The sequence below is a fragment of the Cajanus cajan genome, chromosome 2 (assembly GCF_000230855.2).
Source record: "Cajanus cajan strain Asha chromosome 2, NIPB_CcT2T_4, whole genome shotgun sequence".
In the NCBI taxonomy this organism is placed as follows: Eukaryota; Viridiplantae; Streptophyta; class Magnoliopsida; order Fabales; family Fabaceae; genus Cajanus; species Cajanus cajan.
The window spans coordinates 65653725-65677542 of record NC_138518.1 but is presented as its reverse complement, the minus strand read 5'-3'; the positions used below and the strand labels follow the sequence as shown (position 1 = coordinate 65677542).

Sequence of the window (23818 nt, the reverse complement as noted above, 5' to 3'; positions counted from 1 at the left end):
TGCACTCTAACAAGCTTGCGGACCAGCTAGGAGGTTCGTTAAAAACAAAGAGGCTCTTTTAGGGGACATCAAAACAAATAGCTAATTAAAAAGAGTATTTGAACAAGCATTAATTTAATAAGGAGAAAGGAAATGACAAATATAATCAAATATAAATAATAAAAGTAATTAATCATTAAATAAGAAGTTAATATGTCATATTATCTTTGTTACTTTATAATAGTCGTTTAAGATTATTTAATACGAATCAATAAATATAATAAATTTTTCTATTTTTTATAGAACGATTGTAATATTTCTTATTATACCCTCTTTTATTTTTACTTTATAATAAATGTATATTAGTTTTCATATGTAAATTAATTAAAAATTATATAAAATATAGAGAGTATAATTGATAATATAATAATTAATGTTGTCTTAAAATTTGAAAATAAAAAATAAATAGAAACAAAATTTTTCTAAAAATTAAAAAGAACAAAGGGAGTAAATTGTGTATAAACTTATTTTTTTTAAAAAAATTATAAAACTAAGTCATATAACGTGGATGATTCTTATTTTCAATAAGAGATTACAGACAATAAATTTTGAATATAAAACCTTATTATACTACCTCATCTCTTAGTACTAGATTGACCTAATGGTTCTACATAAATAATTAAGATATATTAAAAATTTGTGATGACTTGATCATCTATCTAGCTATTTATCATATATATATATATATTAATCTTAACGATTCAAATATATTCTAATTCTTTATATTTATAATTCTCATTTCTTACCATAAGAAAAGTTCTCATTGTATACACTTGTATGCAATGTAGGGAGTACATCAACTACGTGAGATGACTTTTATTATGAGACTAGATTAGATCATATCACGAAATGTTAAAAGAATAAGATTAAGTCACGTGACTTCCGAAATAAACCATCAAACCTTTCCCATAAACATTATTATATCGTCTCACTTATACATGTTTTCTTCCATAGTTTTTGGTTTCGGCAAGTTTAATTTTCAGAAAGTCTAATCTAGAACACATTTTCTCATTCTAGATTAGTTGTTCCGAAATTTTCTCATTTCAGATTAAGCGTTCTGGAACACATAATTAACATTTTAGAATGAATATTCTGAAACATATTTAACATTCTGAATTTGATATTTTACACATCCTTAATTTTTTGAAATTGTGTTTGGGAGCATACTTTAATAACTTTTTTAATTTTAGGGGCGTATGAACGGAATGAGAAGATAATATGTTTTAAGAATATTTTTTAAACTTTAATATGTTGGAAGAGTGTAAGAACCGAATGATATGGTGCCGGAAGTAAAGGCTTCAAATTAGGCCATATTGAGCCCATTGAAAAAAACACACAAGAAAAACAAAAAAAAAATATAAAGAAAGGATAACACGAGTTCGGTCACAATATGAAAATATGAGAAATAAAATAATAATAATAAAAAGAAATAAGAATAATGAAATAAAAGTGAAGTATGTTAATCTTTGATAGAGTTATTCCTTATCATATTTTTCTCATATACAAGACTCAAATCTAAGTTTAATATCACTCACACTACCAATTTCTTGATATATTTTTGTTTGTATATATATCATTACACTATTTTTCGTAACTATTTTTCATTTCCATAATCTATATATGTATTATTATACTCTTAATTATTAAAAAAATTAATTTTTTAAAAAATTGACTCTAAATAATCGTCCACATTATTATATACATATATTTATTTATTTTACTTTTAAAAATATTCTGGGACACTCGGTGTCACTTTTTCAACAATAATAATAATATAGAAAAAAAGGAACAATAAAATGAAGAGAAACATTCTTGAACTAAGCATCAAAAGCGTTAAAATAAAATGTCCTGCATCCCAAATTCCCCTTATTATTTCTTTTTATGTAATGTATATATCCATTTTTCATTTTTTTTTGTTATTGCATTTTTTTTCTCTCTTTTTACTATTTCTAGATTTCCCAGATGGGGCGTAGATCATTGCCCAGCATGTCTTGTTTTTGAATTGAGCTCAGCCCATGCTTTGGGTCTCCTGTGGTGTGTGTGGGCTTGGCCCATTTCTTGGTTTCTCTTTGTTGTGTGTTATGAATTATGATGGTGCTCTTTCTTCCCAATCTTATTGTAGCATTTGGGTGTAGATGGATATGTGTGTACATGTATATTTGCAGCAAAAGAAAAAAATCTGAGTTGTTGAAAAATAAGAAAATAATGATATAAACATGTTAAAAGCCTAAACAACATATTTCAAAACACATATCTCCAACCATTGCTACCAAGTTTTATTTCAAAGAATTTCTCACAAGCAAAATATCGAGTACCTAATAGAAAACTTAGTATTTAGAGGAAAAGTGAAAATTCTTCTGGCCTTAACTTTTTATTATGTGTGAATCAATGGAGTAACTTCTTGGGAGCAAAACAAATCCGCAAACAAAAATTTCCTAAAATAACTCTTCATTAAAAGTCAATAATACAAAATTGTAACAATTATTCTTTATTCAAACTTTGATTATTGACAATAATTGAGTCACTTTAATTTTTACACTTGTATTTCAATATTTTCCGACTTAGCTCAATTATTGTTAATAATAATATTTATATTTATTTTGACAATTAAATATGATCATAACTTGTCGATGTAAAACTTAATATAATCACTCAAAAATTATTCTGTTGTATGCATGTATTTCACACTTGGTTAAACAAAGAGTTTAATGCATGGAAAGTGTAAAATTATTCTACGTTGTCAATCAATTACAAATTATGATACATATGACTTTTAAGTTTTTTTTTATTTATTTATAAAAATCATTAAATTTATTTATATATGACAATTTGTAATTGGATGATGTAATAAAAATCTTTACCTATTCACACATAACTTATTTTCTCGTGAAGTAAATGAACTTTTAATCATATTAGTACAAAAAATTAAGGTCATACCTAATTCAACCAGATCAAAATCTGACATCGTACAAATTAGATAATGAATTTTGTATTTTTGACTCGTAACCCGACCTAATTCGATATAATAATAATAATTATTATAATAATAATAATAATAATAATTATTATTATTATAATAATAGTAATATTAATAATGTTTGAATGATCATTTGCTCAGGACAATACTCGTTATCACTGTTATTCAATAACGAGTTTTGTATTTTTAAATTGATTGCATTATAATAATATAATATATTTATTTTAAATTTTTATTTTACATTAATTAATGTTGGTTTTTTTGAGTTGATAATAATGTAATAAATTAATAAATTTATTTTAGAATATAATTTGTATCATTGTTTGTTTTATAGGCTGATAACATTGTATTTATAACAATATATCAAATGATTTACATTTATTTTAAAATATTTATTTTTTTAAAAAATTAAATTATTTTGATCCAATTAATCTAATCTAACTTAACCCGTTCGTGATCACATTGAGTTGAGTTGGTTTTAAAAAAAAAATTACACAAACTTGACTCAATCCAATCTAACTCAATAAATTTTGATGGAGTCAGATAATCAATCCATCCAAACCTAACTCAACCTCACCTGTTTACGCCCCTACTTTTATCACATTTTAACTAACTCAAGTAAGATAAGTTACATGAGACAAAGAAGAAAAAAATTATAATGTTCGATGTGATCGAATTTGATATATATTGGACATCAAAATTCTGGTTTTGGACCCTCCACAAACCGTAGTGCACTAGTGCTAGTGGATTATTTGTAGCACCAATTAGAGCGTAGGCCGTAGCAGTGGGAGCACCCTGTCCACAAATAGCCAAGAAATCATGTGTAAATGTACAAGAGAGAGACTAATAAAAACATAATAGAGGCCATACTTGCTAATTGCTATCAAAAATACTCTTCTGACCTGAGATTTGTTTTCTTGCAGCTAAACTTCGATTGAATTCAAGTAACATAATCAACACTTACAGTGAAGATTTGGAAATTTCTATATAATTGTTATGGTCTCATTTGAAGCAAAGCATAGGGTAGGAAAATCATAGTACTAAAAGGACTAAGATTTTCAATTTTGAAAACAGCTCTGTATCAGAAGAGACATAATGGTTGTGCATGCATCACAAAGATGGGATGTGAAATGGGTTGCTGGAAAGGTTCTCATTGCTTTGCTTCTTCTTGTTACAGTCTCGGCAACCTCAGAATCCAATGACACCACAAGGGTTGATACCAGTTATCATGATAAAGCATTTTATCAACATACTTGGCCAGTAAGTGTTTACTTCACAAATACCCTCATAACAGATTTTATAAAGAAAAATTATGTTAAATTACTTTTTAAGTCTTTCGTTTTGTTCAACTAGTTCAATTTGGTCCTTATATTATTAAAAAGGTCCAATTTGGTGCAATATGATATTTTTGTCCAATTAAAACTAATGTTGTCTACTTTTTAAACAAATGGCACAATTAAAAATGACCCGTGTACAAAAAAAATTTATTTGGTTAATCTCAATTGGACAGAAAAGATTACATTGTATTGTTTTTTTAAAACTGAGGAACTAAATCTGACTTTTTATAAGAGAATAATTTATTCTATGTTTGCATGTACTTTTGTGTCAATTTCAAATAACTATAATTGTGGTAAAATTTTTGGGGGAAAGCACGTGGATTAGTTATTATTATTTTTGTTTAAAAAAATTGGTTTTCTGCAGAGCATGAAATATGGGTGGAGAATAATAGTGGGCAGCATAGTTGGATTCCTAGGATCAGCATTTGGGAATGTGGGAGGTGTTGGTGGGGGTGGCATCTTTGTGCCAATGCTTACCCTCATTATTGGATTCGATGCAAAATCAGCAATAGCAATTTCAAAATGTAAGAACTAGCCTTGTCCCTTCATTTTATCCCTTCACTTTAGTCATTACAAATTAATAGCTTTTTTTTTAAAATTTATTTATTAATGTGGTGTAATTCACTTTTAGAGTTTAATTCATGAGTAATAAATAGCTGACACACACTAACAGTGTAAAAGCTGTTTACAGTGTTATCCAACAAGTTTGATAATTTGTAAAAAATTATGCTGTCAATATTTAGAAATAGTTCCGTACACGGCACTGCATGCTGGACATTTACACCAACTATGTGAGAGTGGTATTAGCCTACTTCCAAATTCCAATATCTTAATAAAATATAATGTTTGGAATTATATTATTATGTTTCGGTTTGTTTGATGAAGGCATGATTACTGGTGGAGCAACAGCAACTGTTTTCTACAATTTGAGACAAAGACACCCCACCCTTGATTTGCCCGTCATTGACTATGACTTGGCACTTCTTTTCCAACCAATGTTAATGCTTGGAATCAGTATTGGAGTTTCTTTCAATGTCATTTTTCCAGACTGGATGCTAACAATTTTGTTAATAGTATTTTTTGTAGGTAAAAATTGAGTTAAAACTTCGAGTTAGTTCTAGAACTTATTTGGATACAAGTTAGAAACGTTTTTGAGATTTTTTTCTATCGAAAATAAAGAATATTTATTAGTAGGGAAACTCTCAAAAACACTTCTAAGTTTGTATCCAATCAGGTTCATAGTTCTATTTCTTTCCTTTGCTTACCCTTCGATGTAATCTGAATGTGAAACAGGTATTTCAGTTAAATCCTTCTTTAAGGGTGTTGATACATGGAAAAAAGAAACCATTATAAAGAAGGTGGCTTAAACATGACCCCTCTTTTATATATTAAATTTCTTTCAAGTTTTGCACTTTGGTGCTTTAGTTTAATGCATGCCTGTTATGATTCCAGGAAGCAAGGAAGAAGTCACAGATAGATGGTAAATGGTTTGATATTATTTCTATTCTAGCCTTCTGTATAGAGATAAATATATCAAACATGTCATGCTGATTTTCAATGTAATTAATCAGATATAGGAAGTCCTGAAGATGCTGCTGCACAGTATATTCAAACAGGAGATCCAGCCAAAGACTGCACCAATCAATCAAGGAAAAAAGTAGTACAAAATTCAGACAGTTTTTGCTTCCATATATGTTCAATATGTATTCATTCTTTGTAATGAAATCTAAATCTGTCATGCAGATTTCTATCATTGAGAATATTCAATGGAAGGAACTTGGACTTCTTTTTGCGATTTGGGTCATGATACTTGCATTAGAGATTGGAAAAGTTGGTATCCCAAGAGCTGTTCTACTCACAATTTGAGTTTTTCATTTTCTTGTATTGGTGATCATCCGTCAACATAACATGATGATAATATATATGGCTTTGTTTTGGAACAGAATTACACACTAACTTGCTCAGTGGTATATTGGGTTTTGAATCTACTGCAGGTATGAACTACTACTATAGGAGAATTTAATTTCTGAAAACCATAGTTGTCATCTTATAGTATTTTCACTCTCCATCTTAATAAAACCAAAATGGCCTCATTACCTTAGTACTTAAGAGCCAAGAGTTTCCACATATAATATATTGTTTGTTCTTAGGACCAACGAAGCATAAATTTTTTTCCTTTTCTTTAGGTCCCTATAGCTGTAGGAATGAGTTCATATGAGGCTGTGCGTCTATACAAAGGGACGAGAATCATAGCATCAAAGGGAGATCAACAACCACAATGGCAAGTGTTGCAGTTAATTCTATTATGTGCTTGTGGCACACTTGCTGGCATGATTGCTGGTTTGTTAGGCCTTGGTGGAGGATTCATCTTGGCACCCCTTTTCCTTGGACTAGGAATCCCTCCTCAGGTACCTTTATAGTTTTTCTTTTTGCCATAAAGTCTATGCATGTACATTCTACATGGAAATCACTCTGATTGAGGAATTTTCCACAAAGGTGGCAAGTGCTACATCCATTATGGCAATGGCATTTTCTGCATCCATGGCAGTGGTGGAATACTACCTTCTCAAACGTTTCCCTATTACTTATGGTAAGTATGGACCAATGAACATAAATGTGTGAGAGAATGAGTCATTTTGCCAAGCTACAAGAGCATGTGCATAGTTATATATAGAGGGATAGTAATTGACTAATATGTTAAGGAAGCAATAACTAGGTAAATCTTATGGACATTTTGATGATCATTTTTGGATCATGTTGCAGCTCTTTACTTCGTAGCTGTAGCCACTGTTTCTGCACTTTTTGGGCAGCATTTGGTGAGAAAGGTGATTGCATTACTGGGGAGAGCATCTGTGATAATTTTCATCCTAACCCTCACACTCGGTGTTAGTGCAGTATTACTAGGTAAGTACTATCATTTTTTGGAGACTGCTTTGTGGACCTTCTTTTGGTATTCTTTATTTTTGTGTGGTTACTTACCAGTACCTGGAGGCAAATATTGGCTATTGTTACCAATATATGTGTCATAACATAAATACTAACATAACTGAGCAATTTTTTTTTTAAACTATTATATTGATAGAAGTATCTATTAATTTCACTAGAAACTAGTCTCTTTCAAGACTTTAATTGCATTAAAACGATCTCTTTTAGGATTTTTTTTTTTATCAAATGCAAGACTTAGACTTGAGACCTTGAAATTTGAGAATTAACCACAACATTGATTGAACTAACGAACGTTGATTTTTAGCAAATTAATTTAAATATAAATAATTTTAAAATCAATTTAAAAATTATTTCTACCTTCCTTTATCCAAACATATTTTATTCATGACAACAAAAAAAAATTAAAATCTTACAATCATCTCAAACAAAATTGAGATATAAATAAGGTCACACATCCTTAGAATAAAAAAAAAAAATTTATAAAATATACATATACTCCTTTGATTAAAGACCTTTTTAGATGAGAAACAAAAATAAAATTATGAGCATAAAAATTTAAAATAGACAATATCTTTCTATTATGAAGATAAATAACTATATAATTTTTTTTTTAATAAATACATCATTCTCAAACAAATATCATAACAAAACTTTAATTACTAATTTGCAAAAGAAATTGTTACTCTCGTCAAAAGAAAGGTTAGTAAAAAAGTTTCCTTTCTTTTGTGTACATGCTTTAAAAGAAAAATTCATCAAATGATCTCGTTTCTAGAAAAAAAAATTCCTTTCTCTAATTTTATTTGACTTAAATAAAATTATTTATAATGTAGGATAAATACGATCAAAATTTCATTAATTAAAATAAATAAATTATAAAAAATACTTTTTATTTGTTCACTTTAAAGACAAGTTTAATTTAAACGAGCTTTATGTCTATATTGGCTTTTGCAATTTTTTATTTTATTTTGATGGCTTAATTTATTTTTTCTTTCCAAATTACAGGTGGAGTAGGCATTGCAAACATAATCAAAAGGATTGAAAATAAGGAATACATGGGGTTTGCAAACCTTTGCAAGTATAGGGTTTAAAAATAAAGTTCATGATGTGTGATACGCCTTTTACTTATAGTTTTGTGCTGTCTAGATTTTTATAAAGAACATACCTTTTTTTTTAAATTTCTCAAAAAGTAGTTTATCATGTATGTATATATTTTTTAAGGAGTAAGTTTGTTATTTACATGATTATTCGATAATAGTTTGAGTATTTTAATATTTCGATAATAATTTTAAATAAGTTGAATTATTCGACTAAATATAACAAGTGATTATTTTTTTTTTAATTCAAACTTAAGAAATTATAGATTATTTGATCAAGTATAATAAATATCTACACCTTTTAGGTTTGACACTTGAAAGACTAAGACTATTCAACTAAGAATAACAAGTGTTAATATTTATTAAACTTGAAACCTTGAAGGATTCGTAATCATCTAACCGAACCAATTGAAATAAGGGTTGAAAATATATGGTCAATCAACTAGATTTTTTTAGCAAAACTAATCTTAATAATGACCAGAATGAGTTAGAAAAAGCAACACTCAAACTAACTTATCATAGGTTAACCATAGCAACCAACTTATTCCATTACACAAGAGATATGGAAGGGCCTATGAACCCTGAGCCTATAGGCCCAAAACAAAGGGTTTCTAAATCTTTCTCACACCTAATTGAAGTGAAATGAGTACAGCACTAAACCACCCTCCAATTACACATGAGAAAGGTATAATAAATGTTACCCTCTTAAAAAGGTAGGAATCATTACAACTTAGTCAAAGGACACACTTCATAAATAAGTATGATCTCTTGTGATGTTGACAAATCACGTTGCATGAAGGCTCGTTGAGATTGCTAGAATTCTTAACCAACTTTAGGACTCTTCTGCTAATATGTTCTCTAGTGTAAACATGAATAAATAAATTGTTTTCATATAAATGATATTTTGCAATATGAAATTTTAAATTAATTTACAAAAAAATTTATTAATTAACTTCAAACATAGTGTCTCATGTTATGTTGATTAAGATTCAAAAATTAACTTTGTATAAGAAAAGATTACAAATAAAATTATCACGTAATGTCATTATTGTAGTTGTTCTATTTTTGTTGTTGTTATTACTACCATTATGATTATCGCTGCCATCATCATCACTATCATTGTCATCATCACCATTATTATTATTGTTACTATCATTATTGTTATTATTATTGTATTGTCACTATCACCACTATCATTATCTTAACTATTGTCATTATTGTTACTATCATCATTATCACCATAATCGTCATCATTAGTGGTGGTGTGATAATAATAATGATAAGGACAATAATAACATTGATAGGTAATGATGATTTATGGCAATGATGATTGTCATATACAATAATAATGATATCATATATAGTAATTTTATTTATAATATTTTAATTTGAATTATTTTTTAATTTAACAGTTAATATTGAAATTATCATCATTTTCACATAAAAATGACATTATTATAATATACATGTCCCGTAAGTAATATATATATCATATCCATACTATTTTATAGTAAAGCACTAAAATGTTTTGATGCTCCTAAGATTCACTCTCAACAGAGTTAAAATAATATTTTGTTAGGTCCCGTAAATCCAAATTATTTCATAATATTTACTAAATTTTTCTTCCTTAACCTATTAGTCAATTACTATTTATTAGGGGTGTGCAAAAAATCTAAATTGATCCGAACCGATCCATAACTGATCCGATTCGTATTAAAAAATTCGATCCATTTTGAAAAAAAAATCGAACCGAATCACTTTATAAAACCGGTTCAGTTATCCAATTCATTTTTACAAAGTGGATCGGTTTGATTCAGTTTGGTTTTTTTAAAAAATCGATCCATATATGAGTAAAAAGTGGATAACTGTACCGTACCGAACCAATCTAATTTCAAAAAACTGATCCATATTTTAAAAAAATCAAACTGATCTACTTTATAAAAAATGGATCAGTTAACCGATCTACTTTTATAAAATGGTTTGGTTCGATTTAGATCAATTTTTTTAAAAAATCTATTCATAAACACCCTAACTATCCATGGACCTGCTTGGAGTTTGCAAAATTACTCATTCTTTCCATGGCCCTTAACAAAATCACTAAATTGTGAGTATTTATGTTTCACTTCCATACACTAAATCATATATATAACCTTTAAGTTACAACTATATAACTACAAATCAACTACCTCATTTTGGAAAATATACAATTCTCTCGATTTTTATTCTATATTTTTTCTAAATTATCTTTTCAATATTTCTTCCTTTTAAATTAAAAAATTAATTAATTTAGTCATAATAATATATTATATATTATTAAAGTGTGATTCTAACCGTGGTAACTTGATGACACTTTTTAAAGATATTATCTATAATATTAATAAAGAGATATTTTATTTTGGGATCCACATTTTTTTTACTATTTTATTCTTTAATTAATTTGTTTAACTACCTCTTTATATTCTTTGACTAATTTGTTTAACTACTCCACTATTTTAAAACTAATCACATATTTTTATAATTCCATCATTTTTATTTTTATTTTTTTTATAGTGAGATATGAAGTGTTTCATTTTCACCATTTATTATTATTATTATTATTATTATTATTATTATTATTATGTACATTTCTTAATTTAAATGAAGGAGTTATTTAATTTCTCACCTTAAAAAAAAAAAAAAAAAAAGGTCACTTGAGTCCAGACAATTGGGTGGACCATTTTTTCTTATATATAATTATTATGCCCATTTTTCAAATTTTTTTTTTTGTTCGTCCCTGGAGTATCCATCGCCGATAGCAGTGACTAATCTCCCGCTACGTTGGAGGCACCTCAAAGGGTGGGATAGCTGATCCAAAGATTTAACGCGGCTGCATACACTAGGCAGGATTCGAACCCCTGACCTTGCCCATTTTTCAATTTAGTATATATATATATATATATATATATATATATATATATATATCGTATTCAATTATAATTGTATTTTAAAAATTAAATTGAACCGAACCCGAGAAATCGACGAAGTGTTTAAGTAAAATTGTTATTGCAACTTTAAATAGTCATAAATTGATAGAGAAATAGTGAATAATCAACCACTAGGATTAGCCTAGTGGTTGGGTGGGGAGGGATTGAGTTAGTTAAAAGCATGAAGACCTAGGTTCAATCCTTATTGCTACTATCTTTATAATTTTTCCTATCTTTAAAAAAAAAAAAATAGTGAATAATCGCACGGGTAAACTAGTTTATTAATACAACTCTTAAAAAAAAGTTTATTAATACAAACCTAGACAACACAAAACTACAAAGTAAGGATCCTTGAACTTAAAAGCTACGCATCATGAACTTTATTTTCTATATGAACAAAGGTCTCCAAAGCCCATGTACTCCTTATTTTCAATCTTTTGAATCATGTGTGCAATGCCTACTCCACCTGTAAGTTGGAAAGAAAAAAAAACCATCGAAATGAGAAATTGCAAATGCCAATGTAGACATAAAACTCATTTAAAGTAACTTGTCTTTAAAGTAAGTAAATAAAAAGCATTTATAATTAATTTAATTTAACATGCAATGTGATATTAACTCACTCAAATTAAAGAATAAAGATACCCTCATTTGCTTTAAAGAAAAAATTCATTTAATAACTTTTTCTTCATAGCATATCTACAAAATAAAAATAGAAAACAATACTTATAAAATAATTTATACAACATCATATTTTATGTATATTTCTGTCTGTTTAATAATTTATTGCATTTATTAATGATAGATAGATAGAAATAGACACACAAAATAATAATGTACAAGTACTCAATATATCGATAAGCAATAGCCCATATTTGCCTGTTATAAGTAACCTCACAAAAAAAAAATGAAGAATACTAAGAAAATGTCAACAAAGCAGCCCCCCAAAAAATGTTACATACCTAGTAATACTGCACTAATACCAAGTGTGAGAGTTAGGATGAAAATGATCACAGATGCTCTCCCCAGTATAGCAATTGCCTTTCTCACCAAATGCTGTCCAACAAGTGCAGCACCAGTGGCTATAGCTACGAAGTAAAGAGCTGCAACATGATCCAAACTTTATCATTCAAAAATCCATAATATATTGCTATCTGTATGCTCTTGTAGCATCCTCTATTACTATGTATATGCTCTTGTTGCATCATGGAAAAATTACTCATGCTCTCACATATTGTTAATTCCTTGAGTTAAGTCCATTCATCAATACTTACCATAAGGAACAGGGAAACGTTTGAGAAGGTAATATTCCACCACTGCCATAGATGCAGAAAATGCCATTACCAATGTTGATGTAGCACTTGCAACCTTTGGAAAATTCTCTAGTTAGAGTGAATTCCAAGCAAAATTTTCAGACTTTATGGCAAAAAGAAAGTACCTGAGGAGGAATTCCTAATCCAAGGAAAAGGGGTCCCAAAATGAATCCTCCACCAAGGCCTAGCAAACCAGCAATCATGCCAGCAAGTGTGCCACAAGCACAAAATAGAATTAAAGGCAACACTCTCCAATGTGTTTGTTGATCTCCCTTTGATGCTATGATTCTCTTCCCTTTGTATAGACGCACAGCCTCATATGAACTCATTCCTACAGCTATTGGGACCTGAAAACAATCAAATAAATACATCAAATAGTCCCCATGATGTAGATGGTTCATTGGTTCTAGAACCAAAAATATATGAAACTATTAGCTCTTAGTATTCAACACTCAAAAATGAGGCCATTTTGGCTTGATTAAGATGGAGAGTGAAAAATATAAGATGACAGCTATGGTTTTCAGAAATTAAATTCTCCTATAGTAGTTTATACCTGAAGTAGATTCAATAGCCAATATAACCGCGAGCAAGTTGTTGTTTGTTTCTGTTTCAAAACAGAGGCATATGTTATGATCATATTATGTTGAACAAATGGCTCACCAATGTTAGAAAATGAAAAACTCAAATTGTGAGTAGAACAGCTCATGGGATACCAACTTTTCCAATCTCTAATCCAAGTATCATGATCCAGCCAGCAAAAAGAAGTCCAAGTTCCTTCCAACGAATATTCTCAATGATAGAAACCTGCATGACAGTTTCAGATTTCATTACAAAGAATGAATAGATATTGAACATATATGGAAGCAGAAACTGTCTGAATTTTGTACTACCTTTTTCCTTGATTGGTTGGTACTGTCTTTGGCTGAATCTCCTGTTTGAATATAATGTGCAGCATCTTCAGGACTTCCAATATCTGATCAGATTGAAAGTTAGCATGACATGTTTGATATAAACACTTTATATCTCTATACAGAATACTAGAAGAGAAATACTATCAAACAGTTTACCATCTATCTGTGAATTCTTCCTAGCTTCCTGGAATCATAACAGGTATGCATTAAAACAATGCACCGAAATGCAAAACATGAAAAAAACTCAATATAAAAGAGAGTAATGTTGTTTTGTTTAGGCAACCTTCTTCATAATGGTTTCTTGCTTCCATGTATTAACACCCTTAAAGAAGGATTTAACTGATATGCCTGTTTCACATTCAGATTACATCAAGGGTTGGCAAAGGAAAGAAAATAAAATAAGCTAGGACTGAATCCAAGTTTTAACTTTTAAGCAGTTCTTACCAACGAAAAATATGATTAGCAAAACTGTTAGCATCCACTCAGGGAAGATGACATTGAAAGCAACTCCAATGCTGATTCCAAGCATCAACATTGGTTGGAAAAGAAGTGCTAAGTCATAGTCAATGACGGGCAAATCAAGGGTGGGGTGTCTTTGCCTCAAATTGTAGAAAACTGTTGCTGTTGCTCCTCCCGTAATCATGCCTTAGTCAAACAAACACAAACATAGATTCTGTTCATGTAAGTTTCCAAAGAAGAATATTTAAAACAAGCTTAATAATTGCCACAAGTACAAAGCAAATAACTTGACTTTAGGCACAAAGAATATTTCATTTTATAGTATATGCTTGTTAGGTGTAGATTATTTTTCATTTATATATATTTTTTTCACTTTATTTTTAGTCGAAGTGAAATCTGTAAAAAAAAAAATTTATACTAAAGACCGAACATCTTAAAGATAAAAATTATAGGACTAGGTATATGTGAGTGATCCAATAAAAATCCAACTTAATTTAATAAAACTAGTTTATAAGTCAAAATTTTTTACTCACTTATAAATTTTTTTTATTTTTTACTTTTCCTCTAGCAAAATCTCAAACAACATTTTTATTGTTGATATTTAATAAATAATTATCATGAAATTAGTTGCTCACTCTCATAGCATCATGCTTTATTTAATAAATTTAATCTTAATAACTGATCTGTATTTTTTTTAATGGAAGTCATGATGTTTATCTTTAATATATAAATTCTTAAGTGAAGTAAATTTTTAATTGAAAAATAGCATAACATGTAAAACTTTGTCCTTCTTTTCGATGAAGTTTTATTTATGTTGTATAAATTTTGTGTTTATTAGAAAATTCAGGTTGATAATAAGTGTAAAGGTCATGTCAACCTAATTTTAGGGGTGGGCAAAACGAACTAAATTGAACTGAACTTATAAAAATTATACTGAACTTAAAAGTAGTTCATATGAACTGAACTAAACTAAACATTAGTTCAGACGAACTGAACTGAACTATTCTTTTGTGTCATTGAACTAAACTGAACTATACTATAAAAACTTGAACTGAACTGCAATTTAAACTGCACTAAAGTTTCATGATATTTTGAATTGAACAATTTTGACTCATTGATCTATCAAAATAGGACACATTTGCCAACTTTACTTTATTTTCCATTTTATTTAAATTTTTCAAAGGAAAAAAATATAAAATTAAGTTAAACAAACTCAGTGAATTTTAAGCCTAAAAATAAGTAGTTCAAAATAACTCAATTGATCTGTTAAGTTCGAAAAAATTGATACAATTTTTCTTCAGATCACTTTTTTTCTAAAGCTTTGATTATTAAACTATCGAGCTAAATCATTAAGACATAACATGTTAAACACATTTAATTTTTATTCTTTTATAAAAATAGTTCAATTTTTATAATTCAGTTCAGTTTTTATAATTCAGTACAGTTTAACTTTATAACAGTTCAGTTCAGTTCAATTTTTTTTAAACAGTTCAGTTCAGTTTTTTTACAAACAGTTCAATTTTTTATAGTACAGTTCACCACCAGTTCAGTTCGGTTCGGTTCAGTTTAATTTTTTTTGCCCACCCCTACCTAATTTTACATAGAATATGTTGGCTTAAAAATTATATATAAATAATTCATAAATTAATTTTAGGCGTAAGGAACTAATATAAAAAAAAATTATAATCATATTTTAAAGTGAATTTCATCGTTATAAATGTTTGTTATGCTTTATTAATATTTTATTATTATAAATATAGATTATATTAATATAAAAAGTCAACCAACTCTTAAGCTAGAAGTTGTAACTCAGTTGATTGACGAAAAAAAAATAGTACTCATGGAATGTGTAATAACCTTTTTTTGAAAGTACGACTTAGTACGCATGATTATGATAATTTTGTTCTTGATTTTGATGTTAAGCGCGTACCATGCAACTCACTAATTATTCTATTAAAATTAAATGTGACTCAAATCAAACTAAACACTGACATCATTCTCTTTTTGTGTTAGATTCGGGTCATACATCAGATTAGTATGATCTGACCACTTCTTGATGATGCACGATACTTCAAAACTTCTTTAAAAAAAATAATAATGAGTTATAAGACATTTTAAAAAATTTTATTTAACATGTATGCAGGAGCAGAGAGAGGGGAGACCCAGATAGTCATGGTCTTCCATTTTTTTAAAATGTATCAAAATTATTTTTTCAAAAAAATTTTAATCCCTCTAAAATTTGTAAAAATATAAATAATAATAAACTATTTATGGTGATAGAATATTTATATAAAAATGGTATAAAAAAAAAAAAATTTGACCCTACTGACCACTGTCAGAACTCGAACACGAATAGAAACATGCAAAAAGATACACATGGAATCAGAGCATGCTTAATTTCTAGCCTAAATCCTGATCCTAGCTAGGATGTCCACAATAGAAATATGTTACTATACATCACAGACTCACAATTCATTATTATATTTGGTAGCCATGTATTTATAATCATACATCAGAAGATAGTTGTAAGCTCTAAAGCATATAACATAATTCCAAACATGATCCTTCATTAAAATTATTGGCACTCAGAGTGGGACAAGGAAAGTAACCTAGTACCACTGCCACATGTTTGGTGTCACTGTCACACACCCCTTCGTGTACGCAATTATTGAAAAGCTCGTAACAAAACCCATCCCAAATGCTATTAATTTGTAACACAAGAAGAGGAGAAATAGGAAAAAGAATAAAATTTAAGTTCTTACATTTTGATATTGCTGTGGCTGATTTTGCATCGAATCCAATAATGAGGGTAAGCATTGGCACAAAGATACCACCCCCACCAACACCTCCCACCGTCCCAAATGCTGACCCTAGAAATCCAACTATGCTACCAACTATTATTCTCCATCCAAATTTCATGCTCTGCATGAGAACCCAAAAGGTAACAAAAAAAATAATAAAAAACCGAGTCAATCCCAATTCAACATGAAACAAAAAATTATTACTATTTTGGTTGTTTGGAATTGTCACAAAAGTATATGAAAACATATTTTTTTAAGAAACCTGTTGTGATCATAGTATTTGTGAAGTGAACACTCTTACCGGCCAATGGTGTTTGTAAAATGCTTTAGCATGATAATCAACCCCTATAGTTCCATTGGAAAGTGAAGTTGTTTTATTCTCTGTATTTTGATGAGAAGAAGTAGCTGAGACCGTGACAAGAAGAAGAAGAAAAGCAATGAGAGCCTTTCCAGCAACCCATTTCACAGCCATTACTCTCTTTGGACTGACAGCACTTTTCTAAATTGAATATTTTAGTCCTTTTAGAACTAAGATGTTCCTATGCTTTGCTTCAAAATGAGACCATGATAGTTATATATAGAAAATTTTCAAAATGTTCTCTTCAAATAGGAATCCGGAGGCTGCTTGGTAATTTTTGATAATGTTTAAATTCAATCAAAATTTAGGTACAAGAAAACAACTTACGTCAGAGTCGTATTGATAACAAGCATATTGTCCTTGTTCTTTGTGTTTATTGGCTTATCTCATCTTTTATCTCTTATACAATTACACGTACTTTCTTGGCGATTTGTGGACAGTGTACTCCCACTAATTTCACCTAATAAACTAGTAAGTGCTTTAAATAAGCCACCAGCACTACGGTTTGTGGAGGGTCCAAAACCAAGAGCTTTAATGTTAAATATATATCAAATTCGTATAAATATTTGAAGATATTGAATTTCTAAATACAGAGGAATTAAAAAGATATAGTTATGTATAGTCAATTTTCATCACCTCCTTTTGAATATTCTTGGAAACTCGTTTCATTTAATGAAATGTAGAACACATGTATGGAATTTATGGAAAACGTGTGTGAATATATCAAAAATTAGTGTTTTAGAATATAATTGATATAAACAATTTATTTGCTAAAATAAAAAATGTTTTACAACAAAGTTGTATATTAATTAAACTTAATTGGTAGTGCGGCTTTAAAATAGTCATAGATTTCTACTGAATAATCAATTAGTTTAGTTAAGAAACAAAGATAAATTTCTTAATACAATTCTGGAAAACGCAAAACTGTTGTGAAGGGCCTCGCACTTAGAAACTACACATCTCCATCTTTAATTTCTAACCCTACGAGCAAAGGTCTTCAAACCCCATGTACTCCTTCTTTTCAACCCTTTTAATGAAGTTTGCTATGCCTACTCCACCTGTAATTTGGAAAAGAAAAAAAAAAGTTAAGTCATTGTAAATTTGTAATATACTACTTGGAACGTGAAAGCATGTGTTTTCTCTAAAGTATTTTTTTTTTTTTAAAGTAAGCAAGTAAAAATGTATGCTCACTATTTGTTTAATTTGAAATGCATTGTGTTATTAACTCATCATCTTATTACCAAACCATATTGATGAATGAGATGGTGTCGCAAAAGAATAAATTATTATTAAATTTTTGTATAAAAAAAACTACTTTGAAAACTTTTATCATATGAGTATATTCCAACCGATTCCAGCTAAATTCATTGATATTTTATTCATATTTTTTACTCACTATAATCAAAAGCAAGACAAGTTGTCTTTTGTATTTTAATAAAATAAGATGCGAGTAAACAGCAGCCACAAGTTCGTAACAGTACTGATACAGTAGTACCCCTGATCACTAAAAGGAAGAATCCAAAAGAATCTCTGAAAATTGCACTTGCCTAGTGATATTCCACTCACAAAAACTGTGAGCGAAAGGATGAAAATGATCAAAGAGGTTCTCCCCAGTATAGCGATAAGCTTTCTCACCAAATGCTGCCCAGAAAGAGCAGCAGCAGTGGCTACAGCTACAAGTAAAGTGCTGCAAGATAATCAAACATATTAGCAAGTAATTTAATTTGTACTTATAGTGTAACTACCTCCTCCTTTTAGATTTTAGTTTAATAGTTATCTAAATAAAAGATATCATCTTTGTTGTGGAGGTCGGTCCAACTTATGTTCGATCTACCCCTTTAAAAGATATAACTAGTCAGGATTTATCTAATATGAGTCTTGGATAAAACCGAATTAAGGTTTTACGTTAAAAAAATAGACTTAACACATGACACATGAATTAACAATGACAATAGCCACATAACATAACTACGTAACAAAACTTTTTCGCATAAATGACCTTATATAAAGAGACTCCTACACTATGTATTCACTCTTTTTTGAATATACTTGATCTATATACTGAAGTCCTTGTAGTATCACCACAAGAACTTGGTATCGCCATCACCGGAACTGCCACACCACCATCGGAAACATAATCCTCCACTATATTTCACAACAGTCTGGTATAAAAGTCAAGTAACTTTGCATGACATGACAGCTTATGATAATATTACACTATTTATTCTGTCACTACATATATTATTTATTCTTTCTTTTAACCAAGTAATTAATCACTAGGGCCTAACTATGTGTGTGCACCTGGAAATGATAGAATTACTCCTCTAATTCCTTTAATTTATGTCCATTGATCCGTACTTACCGTAAGGAATCGGGAAACGTTTGAGAAGGTAATATTCCACGACATTTCCATTTTAGGGGTACCAAAACTTTCTCAGTATATCAGATAAACGATAACATATATTAATTTTGTCAGAACTTTTATTTTTTAAAAATAAGTTAATATTTACTATTTAACCCTTATTAATTTATAACTTTTTAAATAATAGTTCTTAACCTATTTATTAAACCATTTCTAGAAGACATTTTTTATTAAACCCTAAACCTCACTAGGATTTACAATCAATAAAACCATTTTCATTCAAATTAAACATATCTTTAAACTCATCCATTGGATAACAATCTATTCTCCCATTCTCGTTGTGGTCACCACCTTGTGGTTGTAAGAGTAAATGGTGCCAACTCTGAAACCAGGGAGGCCAAGGTCTTTGGAGAGGCTATAAACAATGTGAACTCTCTCTGCGTTTCTATATTCGCGACCCTCGAGGATCTCTACCACGCTTGTGAACTCCGAGGAGGAGAAGAACGAACTTAAGTAGATTTCGTCTAAGACCAGGTGGATGTTCTTGCGTGTCACGAAGTCCAGAATCTCCTCCAGAACCGAACGTGGGATTGTTATACCTAATGGATTTGAAGGGTTTGTGATCAGCACTCCCCTCACTTTGAAGTTCATGGCTTCTGCATCTTTGTATGCACACTCTAAGGCTTCCCTGGTTTATGCTTTTTGTAGGGAGAATAGATTGGCTTCCCTGGTTTATGCTTTTTGTAGGGAGAATAGATTGTCCAGTAGGGGATGAGAGAATGGGAGGTGCTTGCCAGGAATGCACAAGAGAGAAGAGAAAAAATGTAAATAAAATGAGTAGTGTGATGAAAAAGAAAAAACATATTTAAATAAGTCGAGAATTATTATTTAAAAAATTATAAATTAATGAAGAGTTAAATAGTAAATATTAAAATATTCTTAAAAAATAAAAGTTTTGACAAAATTAAATGTCATTGGTTATATAGTCCTAGTAACAGGAGATTTTGGATACCCTTAAACAAAAAATTGAATGCCATATTCCACCACTGACATAGATGCAGAAAATGTCATTGCAAAAGTGGATGTAGCACTTGAAACCTTGATAGAAAAAAATCCCAATGAGTGAGTTCCAAGTGGACCAACATTAAAATAGTCATACAAGGATAAAACATACGTACCTGAGGAGGAATTCCTAATCCAATGAAAAGGGGTCCCAAGATGAATCCTCCACCAAGGCCAAGCAAACCACCAATTATGCCAGCAAGTATGCCACAAGTGCAATATAGAAATAATTGCCGTACACTCAAACGTGTTTGTTGATCACCCTTTGAGGATATCACTCTCTGCCCTTTGTATAGAAGCACGGCTTCATATAAAGTTGTTCCAACAGTGATAGGGACCTGAAACACAATGGGACAAAAAGAAAACAATCATCACCATAATTGATAAGCTAAATTACTAAAAAAAAAAAAAAAGTTTAATTTGGTCCTTTCGATTCAACTGAGACTATGACATTAACTCTATGAAAACGTGGCACAATAATAAAATGACACATACTTGTCATGTGTACAAGAAATTAAAGTTGCTAATGCCAATTGAACAGAAAGACAAGACTAAATTGAACTAATTAAATTTTTTAAAAAAAAAAGAGAGATCAAAGATTAATTTAGCCTAATTAAGATTATAGCATATGAAAAAGAATTGATATTATATTGGTGGTTCAATGGTTCAGGTTCTGCATCCAAATTTGAAGTTAAGGCCAAATCAAATTCTTGATGTTCAACACTTGATTTCATAACCCCACATTGGCTTGATTAAGTTGGAGAGTGGAAACTATAAGAAGACTTTGGTTTCTAGCTATTAATGTATAGTAGTGTGTATCTGCAATAGATTCAATACCCAATACACAGCTGAGCAATTTGTAGTGTAATTCTGTTTCAAAAAAAAAAAAAGGCATATATTAGCATCAATCTAAGTTCACCAAATGATCTTCAATACATGCAATAAAATGAAAAACTGATATACCGAAAAACAAATATTTAAAATGTACCAAAAATGTTAATTAAAAAAATGAGTTGAAAAGCTCATTAGACACTAACTTTTCCTATCTGTATTGCAAGTATCAAGATCCACACAGTTACAAGAAGTTCCTTCCAATAAATATTGTCAATAACAGAAACCTGCAGAGCAGTTTTAGATTTTATTAGAAAGAATAGGCGTCGAACACGGAAATACTAGCAGCAACAATCTGCATTTTCCACTACTTTTTTCCTTGGTTGGTTGGTATTTGTTTGGGATTTAAAAATTAATTTGCAATTTGTTTGGGATTTAAAAATTTCAGAAAATAATTCGATAACTTTGGGATTTAAGATTCATTTAATAATTTAGAGGTTAAGTTGGAAATAATAATAATATGAGATTTAGAATTTAGGATTTATTTAATTATACTCAAGAAATATTTGAGATTTAGGATTTATATTTATTAGAAACGATTATAAGCGGAATATTTACATGATGAAAATTCTAAATATGCAATGCAACAATCAGGCAGTAAAAGGAAGGATTTTGAAAAAGAAACCTTTGAAGCGTGCTTTTATATATTTAAACAGACGTTAGGAGGCTTTTTGGCGCTCCTTCTCACTACACGCTCGCTCCTTCCCTAAAAATTAATTTTTACTATGGAAATCGAAAAGATTTCCCTTCGACTAGTTCGAATCCTCAAGCTAAATGCTCAGAACTCAAGAACTTCGTCGGATCGGTTCTCGGAGAGACTTCTAGGGCAGAACACTGCTCAAAAATCCCAGAATGCTCAACAAGAGGGTCCAAGAATCTGGAAAAAGTGTCCAAAATGTCTGGAATGACGTCCAAATGACGTCCTATATATAGGAGTGAGGCGCAGTACGGCCTCTGACATCAATACGGCCCGTACTGAAGTTTTGAACTACAGTACGGCCGTATTGAATTCAGTACGGCCGTACTGATGTCAGAGGTCAACTTTTGAGATAATAATAATTTGAGGTTTAGGATAATTTTATTTAATAATTCAGAGAAGGAAATAATTCAATAATTTAAAATTTTGAGATTTAGGGAGTTGCTTCAAGTCTCGATTTTTTACCATTGGAGGACTCTGACGTAGCAACATGAGTTACTTGAAGAAGAGAGAGAGTTGCTTCCTCAAGGAACCGTTCTTTACCAAATTTCAAGTATATCTTATTGAACATATTTGGGAACGTTTCAGAAATAATAATGATGAAAATTAATTTCGTATAATGTCTATGTATTTACTATTATTTTATTTTATTTTTAATATCTACTTATTGTGTATTTTTTTTCGTAATTTATTTTCTTTTATTGTAGTGCAATTTATCCTTTTTAATAAAAATTTAAAATTGGTTCATAAATGATTAGAAAAAAAATTTAAAAGTTGAATTTCTTAAAATTTTTTAAGATTGGAGTAAATTTATATTTGAATTGCTTAATACTGACATGACACACTTGAGACTACTTTTTTCATTTTTTAATGCATGAAGCAACTCAAATGAGTTGCGTCCATTGAAGATACCCTTAGAATTTACTTTAAACATTCAAAGAAAATATAATTCAAATTTATTTAATCATTAATAATAATTTAATCAGTAAAGAACAAAAATTCCATTATTGCTAAATAGATTCATGTGATTTGATAAAGAATGACAGCAAATCGTGGAATATTTTTCTATAAAATTCACAGAGAAATTGAAAAGGCTTGAGGGTGGAAATGAAGGAATGCCTACAGTACCTCCTGGATTGAATCAGATACAATTTGAAGGGTTTTGTAAGTTCATTGATCAGGGCTTAATAGAAGGTCTTTTAAAGTTTCCAAATAATTTGGGATTTTCAATTTATTTTTATTTAATCATTAACGGATTTTTAATTTGGGGTCAGAAATAATAATAATATAAAATTTAGAATTTAGGATTTATTTAATTATACTTAAGAAATATTTCAATAATTTGGGATTTAGGATTTATTTAATCATTTAGAACTTAACCGGAGATAATAATAATTTGAGATTTAGAATAATTTTATTAAATAATTCAAAGGACGAAATAATTTATTTAATCATTAATAATAACTTAACCATTAACAATAATTTGGGATTTTCAATTTATTTTTTATTTAATCATTAACAATAATTTGGGATTTCTAATTTGGGATTTCGCATCTAACAACTTGGGAATCATTAACAATAATTTAGGATTTCTAATTTCGGATCGAATCA

At 29.4% G+C, this 23818-nt stretch overlaps 2 protein-coding genes, 1 long non-coding RNA gene and 1 pseudogene across 3 annotated transcripts; 1 reads left to right on the top strand and 3 right to left on the bottom strand.

Moving 5' to 3' along the window:
• The first annotated feature begins 5184 nt into the window (after positions 1-5184).
• LOC109803951 (sulfite exporter TauE/SafE family protein 3) lies at positions 5185-8942 on the top strand. The gene is made up of 10 exons (XM_029271847.2): positions 5185-5439; positions 5647-5711; positions 5806-5833; positions 5925-6010; positions 6097-6183; positions 6297-6347; positions 6540-6761; positions 6850-6943; positions 7117-7257; positions 8302-8942. Exons 1-10 carry the CDS (start codon positions 5196-5198, stop codon positions 8385-8387), a joined length of 1104 nt encoding a protein of 367 aa, XP_029127680.2. The 5' UTR covers positions 5185-5195; the 3' UTR covers positions 8388-8942.
• Positions 8943-11606: 2664 nt separating this feature from the next.
• On the bottom strand, positions 11607-17437 carry LOC109802215 (sulfite exporter TauE/SafE family protein 3). The gene is made up of 12 exons (XM_020363477.3): positions 17139-17437; positions 16799-16958; positions 14022-14222; positions 13861-13925; positions 13734-13761; positions 13557-13639; positions 13384-13470; positions 13220-13270; positions 12792-13013; positions 12628-12721; positions 12316-12456; positions 11607-11822 (listed from the first exon to the last, which is right to left on the bottom strand). Exons 1-12 carry the CDS (start codon positions 17307-17309, stop codon positions 11737-11739), a joined length of 1389 nt encoding a protein of 462 aa, XP_020219066.2. The 5' UTR covers positions 17310-17437; the 3' UTR covers positions 11607-11736.
• Positions 17438-19878: 2441 nt separating this feature from the next.
• LOC145955137 (1-aminocyclopropane-1-carboxylate synthase 7 pseudogene) lies at positions 19879-20208 on the bottom strand (annotated as a pseudogene).
• Positions 20209-20569: 361 nt separating this feature from the next.
• Positions 20570-22841, bottom strand: LOC109799935 (uncharacterized). The gene is made up of 4 exons (XR_014431664.1): positions 21657-22841; positions 21457-21489; positions 20736-20957; positions 20570-20655 (listed from the first exon to the last, which is right to left on the bottom strand). It is a non-coding gene; the product is annotated as an uncharacterized LOC109799935 (long non-coding RNA).
• Between the last annotated feature and the right edge of the window lie 977 nt (positions 22842-23818).

Excerpts from the sequence above, each read along its gene's own strand:
- LOC109802215 (XM_020363477.3), bottom strand. The coding sequence starts at position 17,309 with ATGGCTGTGAAATGGGTTGCTGGAAAGGCTCTCATTGCTTTTCTTCTT. Across the intron at positions 14,223-16,798 it reads AGCCACAGCAATATCAAAAT|GCATGATTACGGGAGGAGCA; the intron begins GTAAGAACTTAA and ends TGTTTGACTAAG. Across the intron at positions 13,271-13,383 it reads TTGGATTAGAGATTGGAAAA|AAACAAACAACAACTTGCTC; the intron begins GTTGGTATCCCA and ends GTTTTGAAACAG.
- LOC109803951 (XM_029271847.2), top strand. The coding sequence starts at position 5,196 with ATGTTTGGAATTATATTATTATGTTTCGGTTTGTTTGATGAAGGCATG. Across the intron at positions 5,834-5,924 it reads GAAGAAGTCACAGATAGATG|ATATAGGAAGTCCTGAAGAT; the intron begins GTAAATGGTTTG and ends GTAATTAATCAG. Across the intron at positions 7,258-8,301 it reads TGTTAGTGCAGTATTACTAG|GTGGAGTAGGCATTGCAAAC; the intron begins GTAAGTACTATC and ends TCCAAATTACAG.